Source organism: Heliangelus exortis, chromosome 6, assembly GCF_036169615.1.
Source record: "Heliangelus exortis chromosome 6, bHelExo1.hap1, whole genome shotgun sequence".
In the NCBI taxonomy this organism is placed as follows: Eukaryota; Metazoa; Chordata; class Aves; order Apodiformes; family Trochilidae; genus Heliangelus; species Heliangelus exortis.
Window position 1 is genome coordinate 27,401,837 of NC_092427.1, and position 14,455 is coordinate 27,416,291.

At 39.6% G+C, this 14,455-nt stretch overlaps 1 protein-coding gene and 1 long non-coding RNA gene across 3 annotated transcripts in view; both read right to left on the reverse strand.

The window, feature by feature from the left end:
• MYO3B (myosin IIIB) overlaps window positions 1-3,944 on the reverse strand; it is a 183,510-nt gene extending 179,566 nt beyond the window's left edge. The window contains exons 1-3 of one of the 2 annotated variants that reach the window (XM_071747394.1): window positions 3,800-3,944; window positions 2,368-2,433; window positions 2,133-2,172 (exon numbers count right to left, since the gene is read on the reverse strand). In XM_071747394.1, the coding sequence (XP_071603495.1) occupies window positions 2,133-2,172; window positions 2,368-2,433; window positions 3,800-3,926 (233 nt within the window). In that variant the 5' untranslated portion in view covers window positions 3,927-3,944. The remainder of the gene's footprint in view (window positions 1-2,132; window positions 2,173-2,367; window positions 2,434-3,799) is intronic. The other variant, XM_071747393.1, reaches the window with a different exon arrangement.
• Window positions 3,945-5,611: 1,667 nt separating this feature from the next.
• On the reverse strand, window positions 5,612-8,032 carry LOC139797282 (uncharacterized). Its single transcript, XR_011726388.1, has 3 exons — window positions 7,412-8,032; window positions 6,343-6,495; window positions 5,612-5,724 (listed from the first exon to the last, which is right to left on the reverse strand). It is a non-coding gene; the product is annotated as an uncharacterized lncRNA (long non-coding RNA).
• Between the last annotated feature and the right edge of the window lie 6,423 nt (window positions 8,033-14,455).

The window sequence follows — 14,455 nt, forward strand, 5'->3', positions numbered from 1 at the left end:
TTCTCTGCCTGCCCCAGAAATTAAAAAGAGCTGAGTCAGCAATATTTCCAGCAATATTTAAGCAGCAGTTTCTGTTGTTTTAGTTTTTAATGCCAGAGAGAAAATTTTCCCTAAATATTCCTATCTGTCCCTTTATTACTAAAAAAAAAAATCACCAGAGGTGCCTCTGACTTCTTATGGTTTAGCAAGAGCCCAATCTGCACAGATTATCTCAAATCTGTTTTAATGTCAGCTTTGCAGTTGGACTCAAGCAGCCCATGTACCACTTTGCAGGATACCTCCCCCACTGGAGGATACCACAAACCCTGTACCAAAGCATTTACAGTATGCTGCTTACTAGTGATGGAGTCTTCCTAAACAACCATTCCACTAAAAAATCCACTGAAAGCCATAAGCAGGCAACAGCACACCTGGAACAAGGAGATGAAGGACTGCAATTAGCAAGCTCTATTTGAGACTGGCACACCTGGGTCCACATGCAGGAAAGTGGAAAGGCTGCAAAGGCAGCAAAGGGAAGGCACAGTTGCATATCTACTACTTCAGTGCAGCCTTCGTGGTAGGGCTGGAACTGTGTCAAGAAGAGAGTAGAGGGTTTACATGGTACTACACCTCATACACTTGGGCCTTAGTGCAGTCTTACTAGAGTCCAAGACCCTCCATCTAGTTCCCAAAACATTTATATATTTGCAAGTCGCAAAGCATTTTGGAGAGAAAATTATGGTATATAATACAGATCACTTTGCATTCCACAGATCTATCTATCTTGCAAAGACAGCTTAGTCAAGGGCATTGGCATCTGCTGCTTAACAGGAGTCAAATCTTTTATACACATGAATAACTGTGCATCTCTTCAGAAATGTGCTAACCTAACTATATTTTGTCTTGCAAGAGTGACAACCACCTTAGCGTGACTGTGCCAACTGTCTTGCCATTAGCTCCATTACCACAATGACTTAAAAAGAGCTGCTCTTGTTACTGCACAAATACCTAAGGAAACCCATGCAAGAATTTCTTTTTTTTAAAGAGCAAATACCCAGATATGTAAAATCTTAGTTGGAAACTGTGTTACCCACAGCATTAATACTCTCCATGAACTGATTTTCTTTTTAAAGTTTTTTATAATTAAATCCCTAGGTTTCATTACACAATAGGTTCACACTGACAGGGCCATTATTCCTGATGAGAAAGAGAACTACCATTTTATTTTTTTGGCAAAGAACCCAAACAGGAGAAAGTATACCATGACTCAGTTCTTCAGACAGGAGTTTTAATGAAAGCAGCAGGCTGCACTTTTCACAATCTATTCTTTCTTATAGTATCAAAGTTGTAAAAGCTTATTCTACTTGCAATATTGTAGGCACTCCCCACCATCAAAGCCATCAACACTACAAACTCATAACTCAAGACTAGCAGCTTTTAAGGTACAATTTATAACAACCACTCTTTTGAAGGAAGCCAATAGGTAACATCTGTAGAAACTAAACACTGTATTTTCTTTCAGAGAGAAGGCTGAAGAGTTCCCTTATAAATATAGCTTTATATATATATATATAAAATATATAATTTTACCAGCCACAGAGATCTGTACTTCATCATGCCATGCACCACTCATTCAGAGGTGTCTCTCTAGCAAGTAGTTTCTGAATAGCAGTAGAAAAAGAAGTGTCTGAACAAGGCCACAATCACAAGGGCCATTCGAACCTTGGAGAATGTTTGTGAATGGAATTAAGGCTTCTGGTGCAACACCAATCAAACACAACTGTGCTGTTACAAAAGTATGAAGGCCTGGTTGAGAAGCAACATCAGTAACCATTATTTTCAATCACATGTCCTCAGTGAATAACTTTCTTTCACAATGTTCTTGGTGCTATGATGAACTCAGGAGTCAGCTAATTTGCTCAGATTGATACCTTTAACTTCACTGAGTAAGAAGAAAGAAAAAGGTTAAGAAATACAGCTGTAAGCAGAGCGACACTTCACAGATTCTAGCTGCCTACCCGTAATAAAACTAGGATGTGTTAGCAGAATGAGACAAGCACTTACTTTGTGGGAAGGGAGTCAGAACACCACAATACTTTTTTTTTTTTCTTCAGGGTGAATAAAGAAGATGACATTTAAAAGTTCTTTCTTACCTAATCCAGTTTGCTTCAGGACTTGCTGTGTTCTCAGCTGCTGCAACAAACATAAAAAGCAAAAGCTTGACAGCCTTCCAGACACTTGAGATCTTTGGCATTTTTCCAGCTGTTTCAAAGTAACAGGCTACCCAAGCTAAGAGCTGTTCACACACATGAACATGTATTATAGTTCTGTTCTAAAGCTGCTTAACAAGAGTGAATAAGGTGAAAAATGAAAGGTTGCATTCCTTACCTGACATAGCTCCTGTTGGCCATATGCTGGATGCAGCAAAAGGTACTGTCTCCCTGAGCAATAAACCTAGAATAGGTAAAGGCTGAATTATTAACAAGAACATGAGGAGGTCTCAAAAGCACATGATGAATGAAACAGAAATTCAAAACTTAGTCTGATTTAGTTTGTAAAGGACATGTAGAGAGTTTCCTAAACTCTTGCTCAGTTTATTTATTTCAAACATTAAATGGCATATGGAAAGAAGCAGGATGACTAAAATGGAAGTATTTTGCTTTTATCTATCATTTGGTCATTGTATACATTCCCATTCCCAGTCACCACTCTTTTCAGCCATTAACTGCTAATGAGCTTCCAAAATTGTGTTTTGGCCTCCAGCTTTTTATACTAAAGACCACAGATGTGTTCTTCAAGCTACTTACAATTGCACTGATATAGTTGCTAAGTTAATACAGTATTGCAGGTTTAAAACTGGGTCATCCAATTAACTTTGGATATGGCACAGCACAGCAGGAATGAAATCTATGGATTTCTGGGCAAGGCTGGAACTTCTCTTATATAACTTTGTGTCTTTAGATACTGCTGATAGCAATTAGAAAGCACCAACAGAATAAAAAACTTGCAAGGATGAAAGGAAAAGATTGACATAAATTTCTCCTCTCAAAAGACAATTTTCTAGTTCCTTTGTATTCTGTTCTGCAGAATTCTTAATATTACTTGCAGTGTCATGCAGCAGGCACCAATCATTAGGACCATCTTCAGAAAATTACAGTACCTATTTGAACATTCACACTGCTCTACCTAAATGCTAGGTTCCTCATTCTCTGGGTGGGAGACACAGGACTCATGTTAATTATTCAAGTGTTAACATCCACGTGGAAGTTTGATATTTAAACTGCACATTCACAACAAATAAGCAAGTAGGACTGATATGTGGCACATCACTTGGGAAAAGGACACATTCATACTGCTTTTTGTCTGCATGGTACCTCCATGAAACTGGGACTGAAAGCCTTGACTACTCCACCTAAATATCTCCCCACACCTGGAATTCACCTTTCATTCCTATACCTTGCTCTGAACTCCCTCCTGATTTGAACATCAGGCAGCCAAAAGTCAGGTGGTTGGCTCTCATATTTAGACACAAAGGAATACAGACAATTAGTTCCTGTCTAATATGAATAAACTCTAAATACAAACCAGCAAGTGTATTTTTCTTAACAGAGGAGCTATCTGCTTACAGAGTTAACCTTGCTATTGAATAGGTAATTTTCAGTAACTGCACACAATATGGGAATAATAATTCAATGCAGATTAAATACAAACAGATCTTTTTCTCACCAAAATACCCATCTTAATATATTGCTGAAGCTTTCAGCTATTAACATTGACTCCCTGGAAATTACATCCCTTTCAAGTGTTTCAGGTTGCTTACCACAGAAATCTCTGGGGGTTTGGTGCAAGTGTTGCCCCGTGAATTGGAGGGGTAAATTATTCCCTATGATTTCTGCTGCAGTAGTGGCATGACCAGGAGACTGAGATGGAATTTTCTTGTGAATCATGGAAACTGCATGTAAGGTGAGAAAGGTCGATGAAAAACCAAAAAAACGGTGTCCACTCAGAATGTTACATAAACAGCTGCCTGAATAGAGTGACAGCAGTAATCATCCCATTATCTCAGGTGCACTGAACACATTCACTGGTGTACTAAATGCACAGCTCTCCATAGTCTAAAGTTAGTATCAGCACAAAAAGAAAGAAAAGAAAATCTCCAGCTACTTTCATTGTCATCAACCACAATGCCATTACCACAAGACCACAAACAACTGTTTTCCACAGCCTTACACTTTTTCTTTATATTCTCACCAATGAAGTAGTGACTGCAAGGGCAAAAGGAACAGTGAAAGATGCAAAAGGACATGTGCTAGCTTTAAATCTTTTATTCTGAGATACTTGTATCTCAAGATATGCTCTACAACTAAATGCAACTCCTTTTAGTAATTCGTAACAGGTGATGTCAGGAGATGTGTTTATTTTCCTAAATCTTCATCCATTTCATAAGAAACATTGTAAATTTAATGCAGCTCAGTGTTTTCAAATGTGTAGTTCTGCAAAGGCCTCCTTTTTCCACATACACTATTGGTACTCTCTCTCCACACAGTGGGGTACAGTCAGTACCTAAGGAAGGAACAACTGGGGGAAGCCTATAGAAAAAGAGAACCAGCCAGCAAGAGCCTACTGACCTGCCTTGTTCCTTACAAATCAGTAGCAAAGAATGAGAAATCTCATACTTTTTCCCCTTAAAACTGCTGTTACCATAGGGCAGTTCTCAGCATGTAGGGCCTTACACAGTGCATTATTCAGAGAACTCTTCCCCACAGAGGTGAAAATTCCTTGCAAAAATTGTTCATAATTAAGCAGCAGCAGCAGTTTTTCAAGATATTTTTCAAGGCACATTAGTCCTAAAGCCTTGCTTACTTAATGCTGCATCAGGTTCATTGTGGGGTTTCCTTTTTTTCTTTCCAAAGTACCACATATATTAGTCACATCACTCCAGACAAACCCCTATTTACCTATTTGTGTGACAAATAGTGACTATTTGTGTCACTTTTTCAAATCACAAAGCAAGAGCTGTGCAGATGTGAAAGTTGCTCAAAAGGCAGGACAACCTAGGAGAGAACTAGCAGGGGACTGATTTAATGCATTAGATGGTTGCTTCTCCATTTCTACCTGCAGAGTAGTCCTCTCACTTTTCACAAACAGCAGAATAGGTGCTTTCCTCAGCTGCACACTGTAACTCCTGAGGTGACCACCACCTTCTTCCTATCTTTGTTCCCCATTTTATGAGCTACCTAGCTTTATGAAAGAGCACAGTGATAATCCACCACAGCAAACGAGTCCATATATTTGATTCCTGTTAGCACTATGAAGGTGATGGGTCCGTATTTTAGTCCATAACACAGAAGTCTACTAAAAACACCCACTCTGAACCTGTGTCCTGGATGACTGTGGATACACTGCAGCTTGCTTGTTCTGCTGCAGTGCAGCTCAAGTCAGTCTCATGAAAAGGAATCAAACAATAACAACAACAAAAGAAAACTTTCTACTGCATGAAGTGATGACCGTTCCTGCAACTACAGAGCATTCCCAACTTCCCTGGAACTATTAAGCTAAAGGTGCCTTTGGCTCTTCATTTCTGAAGTTCTGCTGTAGAACAGAATGTTAAGAAGTGTAGTGCTCACCTGACCAGTTATGCTCAGGGTTTGTACGAGGCTTTCTTCCCTCTTCTCCTTTTTTCTCCTTTTCTCTTTCTGATCAATAGGTTCTCCGCACATCTCAATTTCTCCACTGTTGTATTTCCTTGGATTAAATCACCAGAATTCACCTCTAAGCAAGGGAAGTTGGTAAGAACTAATGAAAAAGAAGCTACAGGCAAGCAGTGTATCACACTCAGAGTGTTCAGATGGCAGCTTAAAACTGGAGTTGGGAAAAAGAAATCTCCAGCCAATTTTTAAAGTGGAACAAAAGCAAACCAGTATCATAATTCACAGTGCTTTTTCCTAAACCCAAAGTTCTTTGATTACCTGTACAACACTGCAGTGTATCAGCACTTTGTTCATTTTTCCCTTCTCTACTTCTTTAGCAGCAGAGGGCTGGTAAAGAAAGGAACTTCTGGTTTTGTGACACAAAATGTTTCTCTTCCTCAGACAAGCCTGCACTCAACAGCCCCTTGTTAGTGAGCCTCTTCAGGCATTAGCAAAGCAAGATTCATTGTCTTTGTCCAATGAACTTTTAAATCTGAATGCATTTGGCAAAAACACTGCAAAACTGGTCATGGCAGCTCTTAAAGCAACTGAACAGCCACTGGGCAGGTCACTAAATCTTCTCTGTTGTTGGAAAGTCAGCAATACAGCTACAACAACTCTTCTAATCGAGGATTTTGGATGGTACTGGATAAATCACTTACTCTTAACATACCTCCACCAGGCAGCACATAATTCTGAAGAAGGAATCACACAGCAGCCCTCACTCTCTAACGTGCACAAACATTGCTGCAGATAAGGTTCTTAACACTTTTCTCACTATGGAACACTGTGGAGCATCAAGTACCAGCACAGAGGTTTACTATCCCTGATTCCAAAACAATCCAGAAATCTATATTTAGAAAATCTGTAAAATTTCAGATAAAAAATTCACCTTGCTTTTTAGCCAGACTACCAAATGAAAATAGCTAGGCTTGGTCCAAGTCACATTTTTATTTTTGGAATAAAATTGGAGTGAATTCTTTTATTTTTAATTTATGTATTACAAGGTCAATAATTTGCACCAATTTGGATAAATATTAGAGAATTAAAGTATACAAGATTATAAAAACAAAGGCATTACAGTTTGAAATTGCACATTAAAAATTGAGCTAGACTTCAATTTGGAAGTGTAAAAAGGGTCTAAAAAAAGGGAGGGAGTGTATTTTCAGAACACATTCCGCAAAGCTCGACAATAGGTTAAGATATAAACAATCCACTGCTTTTGGCAGAAAAACCTTAGTAAAAACATCTGATGTTCATACTAACAGAAAATTCTGTAGATGACCATAGTTTCTCACTTAGTAATTTCAAAATACCTGAAACCAAAATACTGATTCTTGATTTGCACTGTACAATGAAATCATAATTCTGGACTGTGGCTTTTGAAGGGGAGAGTAATGTGAATAAACTTGGCTTCTAAATATGAAAACAAAAAAAGATTTGTATTTACACAAATACAACTGAATGTACTGCTTCAGAGAAATAATTAGACATTTTAAGTTAGGCTCTTCCCCAGTTGTGCACAATATTGTCTGTCCATGGACAGTGGCACCTTTTCCTTTCTTTTGTTGATAATTCCATACCTCTACGAACCAGTGAGGGAAAAAAAACTACGCCTATTTGCTTAGAGGAATTTATAAAATATCAGAGTATTTTCAATTGAATTTATGGTTCACTAGTAGGTGGTTTAAAGAAGTACTAGAAACCAGAGCCATGTCTACTTTGGTACTTAGGGAACTTACAGAGACTTTTCTTCAGTTATTCACGGCTTTGTCCCGATGTGCCAGAGTCCCCTGTCACACCTACTCGCTTCTCGCCTTGCCATTTTTAATCCCACCTTCTGACATTTTTAATAATTTAACCACGGGGATTTTTGTTCTGCTTGAGAAATGATTATAGATTTTGGAAAAATACGTACAGGTCGCTGGAACCTGCGTTATTCGGGCACCCTGCAGCGTAGGCACAGGCGCGGCCCAGGCGGGCGCCCGGCAACCCAGACCCCCCCTCGCCCCGCATTCCCTCAGCGCCGCGGCCTCTCAGCGGGATGGAGGTCGCCTGCCCTCGCCTTCACACTCCCCGGAGAGCTGAATCCTCTCGGTCCCGGGGAAAAGAGAAGTTCCCGGCGGTAGTGACAAGCCCTGTCAGCACCGATTCCCTCAGAGAGGTGTCAGCCCCTGCCCGACGCCGGCCGCTGGCAGACTACAAGGTAAACGGCAACCGCCATTTCGTAGCCCCTCTCCCCTGAGGCACGATCCCCACCCCACACGTCAGCGGATCGGCCCCTGGGGAATGGCGGGAGCGGAGCCTCACCTCGCTGGGGCATGGCGAGACGCTGGGGTGCGAGGCTCTGCTGAGAGGAGGAGTCAGCACCCCCGTCCCTGCCCGCACCCTGTATTGGGGCAGGCGGGGGCCCCGGGGAGGGAGAGGGGAGGGTGTCTGCAGGAAAAGGTCTGATAAGGACCATAAAAGTAATGTTTAGTGAGGTTTTAAAGAAAGAGGCAGGAGCAGGAAATAAAGTTAATGTGTTGATATGGAGAATTACTGGCAGAGGGTAGATTTAGGTTAGACCTTAGGAATAAGTTCTCCACTGTGGGGGCGGTGAGGCACTGGCAGAGCTTCCCGGGGAAGTTGTGGATTCCGCCCCCCTGGAAGAGTTCAAGGCCAGGTTGGATCAACCTGGTCGAGTGGGAGATGTCGCTGCCCAAGGCAAGGGGGATTGAAACTAGATGGCCTTTGGGGTCCCTTCCAACCCAAACCATTCTATGATTATATGATAATTAGCATTAAAAAAGTTTCACTGAGACTCACTTGTCTGTGTATTGAGGTCGTTGCCCAGAGCAATGGGTGGTGAGTGCAGCTCCATCAGTGTTCTGAGAAATGGGTCCCAGTGAAGGAAATTATTTTATAAAGCACTTCTACCCCTTGGGAGTGGAGCATGGATGAGACTCCCCCATCTTTTAGCTTCTCCTTTTGTACCTGTAAGGTTTTATTTGAGCTCAGGCATAGCCATTTTCCAGATTGTCTCTGGTTACCTGATGAGAAGAAATTCAGGTGGGTATTTCTCTGATACATTTTATTTTGTTCACAAGGAAACCACAGAGAAACAAATGGGAGGCTGTTCCTTAGCTCAATATGCCAATGCTTTTTTCAAGTGAGCACATCACATGGGGCTCCTTCTCATTCAGCTTTCTGTAGCAGTCTCTCTGTAAGCAATTTGCCAGCTCATCATAACTAACCTCTGCTTCCAGAGTTTTTTATTTTATCTGTCTCATGCAGAGACATGCTGATTCAGAAGATAAGCAGAAGTCTATTTTGGTAGTCAGAAACTAGCTGTTGGGCTCTGATCATTCTTGTCTGGGGGCTGTGTTTTGGGTGACAATTCCTATCATTCTAATTTAATCTGTTACAAATGAAGAGCAACTGCTGTATTAATCAGCCTCAGTGAGGTCTGACTCACTGCACAGCATCCCATAACACTTCAAATATGAAAGCATGTTTAACTGACAAGTAGGCTGTAAGTAATCTTCATATACACTAAAAAAAGGTATGAGGAGGGCTTTATATCCATATATCTTTCCATATTTATTTAAGATGCAAACTTTAAAGACTGAGGAGAACAGGCATTTCTCCACAAAACTTTTCTAGGACCACCTTTATCCATTGTTGTGCTGGTTTTGTTTTAAAAAGGCAGTAGTTTCTAACAGCGAATGGTCATCATTCGCTGACCAAAGTACAGTAACTTCTTTGTGCTTTGTAATCCTAAAGACACACATTTTTTTCTATCATCCACATTCTGGAAAATTACATCAAGATAATCCTCTGTCAAAACGGAGAGTTACTGAAGCCAAACCTTGATTCAGATTGTCAGTAGGAAATGTAAATCCAAAGCATTTTCTTTGACTTTAGCCCATGACAACATCAGAAAGAAACTGAGGTGATATGAGAGTCTACAGAAGCTTTGCTGACCAGTGTTCCATTTTACACTTACTGTTTTGTTGAATTATTGTACAGTGGAGTATACAAAGTCTTAATAACAATGTCTCTGGCTGTCTGCAATTGTAAAATCCCATAGTATACAGGATTATTATAAACACTTTAAAACACACCTCAGTTGTGCATAAGGTTCTAAAATGTTACTGTTCTTTATCCATTTGTGTAAAAAGCACCTAAATGTGAGCAAAAATAACATCTGTATGCACTATTCTGCACATGTACACACAGTATTCTCCAGAAATCTTTTATAAGAATCTAGAAGCTCTGCAAATTCTCAGATTTTTGACAGATTCATGTTGATTTTTGAACCACAGAAATTTCCTTGATTATATAATTTGGCTCATACAATCTAGACTTTCATGAGCTCTGTAACAAAAACTCATTTACATCTTAATTTTCTTGTATTTCAATCTTTTGAGTTTGTTTCCCTTTACCTGCTTGCTTTGTTCTGATGCTGATGGTTTTTCCCTCCCCTTTCACTGAGTCTTTGCAGGCCAGCCAGATTCCCTTTTCCAGACACTGCCAGCCTGTCCAATGTGTCTGTTGCCAGTCAGGGTCAGGATGGTATCTGCACTGTTCTGGAGATAAGTGAGTGGCACACTTACCTACTTCATATCCTGTGCTGGATTTCCAAACAGAGAGTGCTCTTCCATGGTGCTGCAGTTTTCATTGCAGTAGCTTTGTAAGTACAACTGGAATTCACAGCTTGCCAGTAGAGTCTTCCATGAATCACAGAAACACCTCAATAGGGAATTTGAAAAGGCAATAAGGATTTAAAATAAATAAATAAATAACGAAAAAGCCCTTAATTTGAACTTGACCATTTCAGCAGGAATAAATTTCAGATCACATGACCCTTCAATTTTTCTAACAATATGCAGATTAAAGGAATAAGTTTATTTTCAGTCATGTTCTTTACTGGCACCTACACTTCAAAGGTCTGCCTTTGATAGCAGACTGATAGTATCGTTTGCAGTAAAAGGAATTGCTGTCAAATCCTAAACTAGGTGTATGTGAATGTTGCTTATCCTGAAGCCAGACTGAAATTAGCCATATTTAAGTGCAGCCATTATTTTTTATTACTGCTTGCAAATCTCCTGTAGAAAATAACAGAAAACAAGGAAATAAGTTGTCATTTATATGGTCATGGCTAGATGCTAAAAGGTGAAAAGCTATTATTAAATGAAATTCTATAAAATGCTATAGTCTTAATTATTGAATGGGAATAGGGTGCTTCTTATACAGTGAATACTCTACAGTTTTGAGTTTTTTCCAAAGTATATTCTATGGAAGCCTTCAGTTGCTGCCCATTAAGTAGGTTTTGTGGGCTTTCTTGTGAATCTGTTAATGTCTAAATCGATACACAGTACTGACTTGTGGGGAAACGTAATTATAAATGGAAATATTTTAATCATAAAACATATTATGATGGAACCTACTCTTTCTGCAATTAAGAAGCTGAGATACAATGATGCTTTATGGTTTAGAATCTTTAAATCTCATTTAAGTGGACATACACAAACATTTATCACTACAGTAAATCTCTTTAAACATCAGGAGGACTTCATGCTTTTTCAAATTCTGTTCATCTCAGTGTGCATTTTTCTTTGCCCGGAGATGAGCTTGTGATTACAAACAGAATGCATGATTGCATTAACCTACACACATCATAAACACTGGTGAACCAGAATTTAATGTAATAATATTAAATGGGTTAGCTGGAGGGGAAAAAAAAGTTGCTGAAGACTTCCTTGAAAATCTTGAGGCAGTTTTTAATTCTGGCTATTCAAATATGGATATAGCACTCTGAACTGTAAATAACTCAGTTAATGCATATTGTGTTATATTGTCTTGTCCTACCTGGTCACGTCAATGCTGCTTCAGTTTTCCCTTCTTAGCTTTTAAATAAATGCAAATGGCACCTTGTTCAAGGGTTGTCACCATCATGGAGAAAATAAACATTAAAAACCCCTCTGTAGTTCAACCAGTTCCTTACAGGTCTCTTTCTTACCTCAGGAGTTCACCAGCCTTCTTCGTTAACAGAGAACTTTTAAATGAAGACTTGCCTCCTCTTCCAAATTGGGGCATATTTTCTTCACATGGGAACATCCCACATCCTGCCTGCTGCTTTTCTAATCCCTATCTCTGCCTAAGAGTAGGATTGCTGCGTATCTGAGAGCAACACAGTAAGGTACAGGGAAGGTGTTCAGGGGCCATGGTGCATTGTCATTTCTGTAACTCTAATTTCATCTCAAAGCCCTTCCCATCCTCAAGTGCCCCCGCATCCCATTCATCACCTGAGAGAAATGGGACAGTAAGCTGTGTCCAAGGTGCCTACAAGACAAGGTCTTACTGCAATTAAGCTTTCCTTCAGACAGATGTCTGAAACAACAGTCCTAGCTTCAATGTGTCTGTGCATACTTGCTCTAGCTACAACTAGTTTTGTTCTCATTTGCACTGGTAGAAGAAAAACCCTGAATAAAAACCTACTGAATTACCTGAATACAGAGGACAGCAAAGGCAAAGCAACTGAGATTTACAGCATGGATTCAAAGCAAGAAAACAAAACCAAACACACACACCCCCCAAAAAAACAAACCCCAAAAACAACAAAGAAAACCCCCAAAACATTCTTCAGCAGTGAATGAAGGAAATAAAATACCAGCAATGTAAAAGTAAGAGTGGATTCCGCTGTCTCTGAAGTCACTAGAAGTAGTGGGAAGAATATTGGAGCTTTACACATATATTTAAAAATGATTTAACAGAGAAGCCAGAGGCAGCAGAGTAGACAGATAAAAACTACGTAAGTGCAGCAAAATTAGGTAGGTAGCAGCACAGCATTAAAGAGTAATTATACGTCCATCAGGAAGGAGCAGGAGAAGCAGTTCAGCAGTCAAACAGTTCTAGCCAAGGCTGCACATAACCATAGTCCAGCCCTTGCAAATCATAAGCACAAACTGCAGACCTCAGGCAGATGCCTGGAAACAGAAGGGGGGAGATGGAATGCCTGATGTAGAGACAGCACTGAAATGTAAATAGCATCACTGAACTGTAGTGAGTTAGTATTATATTGCATTAATTCCCAGCTGTAATCTCCAGAGGAAAGGTGACTCAGAGGACTTAAAAGCTACCAACAAACACACATATGAATACACGCTGTGTATTCTGCTCAACATTTGCAGAGAAGGATCAGCAGAAATTCTATCAAGCATATGTGCCAGTGCTCTTACACACCACCACTCAAGTTACCCACATACCATAAACCCTTTTTTACTTTTGAAAAGCTGGAATGTGATGCTCCCAAGAGTAATCCTTAGTCTGGCTTTGTACATCTTACTTCACAGAGGTAGCAGTAATATGACTGGGAGTGCCATTACAAACCCCTCATGGCTATATGAATAATTAGTGCTGGGCAAACTTGGGATAATTGTTATGCTTAAATCTCTGAATTTACCCTTAGCAGATGACCATCAGAACCACTGAGTGGTCTGTGCCACTCAAATGCTAGGCCTGGTTGAATATGCAGTACATTCTTAGCAAGTGTGGAATGTGAACTTCTTCAAGGAATTGTTTCCCTTTCTCAAAGTTCTTTCTCCTTTCCTCCCATTTTTTTCACCAGTAGCACAGAAAATTAAAAGCTAAAGGATAAAGTGAGATTTTATTTCATGTTAATAACATCCTATGCAAATAATTACAGTGTGTATTACTTTAATAAGTAGCAGTGCCGGACAAGAGAAATCTACTGTTATTTGCTGTTTTTCTTCTTACAACTAATGTGTTGCCTTAGTGTTCAAAATCCATCATTGCTGCCACACACTTGTAAAGGTAAATCACTTGAATGTGCTGAGCTTTCTTCTATTTATTGTTGCTAGGGAACCACCTGGTTGGTATTCACCAATATAACATGTCTTTTGACACGTACTTCTGAGGACCAGATGCAACCCAGCAGTGCAGCATTCAGTGAAAAAAATGTATTGCAGCATCCTTGGAAATATGTCCACACAGAAGAACAGCATTACTGTAGTACTTTAGCTTGAGATTGTTTTAGATTTTTTTGTTTCTTTAGACAGTTAAGAATTATAAAATTACATGTAATAATCTGAGTAATATTCCCAATTCTGCACACAGTTTAAAAACAGAGTCTCAGGGTATGAAATAAGTGTTGTTAAAATAGCACAAATACAGTTTATTGTTTTACAGTACTCTTTTCCTTGCATAAGGAAAATTTTCTTTATGAAATCTTGCTATTTTCAGTTACATCACCAAAAAAATCCACAACAACCCAAGCAGGAATAAAGTGCAAATATTGCACTTTACCATTGCTGAATATTTAGGTACCTGAAAGGCTATTTGAATAACATCAGTCATGTGCTGGAAAGTATCAATTGTACAAATACAGCACGGGAGTCATGAAAGGCAATAAGCATCTTTGACTCTCAGAATATATTTCTTTCTTGAGACAGCAGCTTCTGGCAGGATAAAAGATGATACCTGTTCAGCATCTCTACATCAAGTCCAGAGTCATGCCTGACTATGGAGAACCAATTTTAATTTTCTGGTGATTTTGATTACTGATAAAGTATCTGTGTGGGAAGAAGTGACATTTGAGGCTGGAGACAGCAAAGCATGGAAACATGGAGAAAGCATGAAAGTGAAGCATGAAAGGGTCACATCTCACTGAAGTCCTGGGTGCATCTGCATTTCTTTGAAGATGGCAGATGCCACTACCTGGATGCTGTAACAGCAGTTGGTCTGCCATCAGAGAGAAGCACTTGATTTCCTTGCTGAACCAA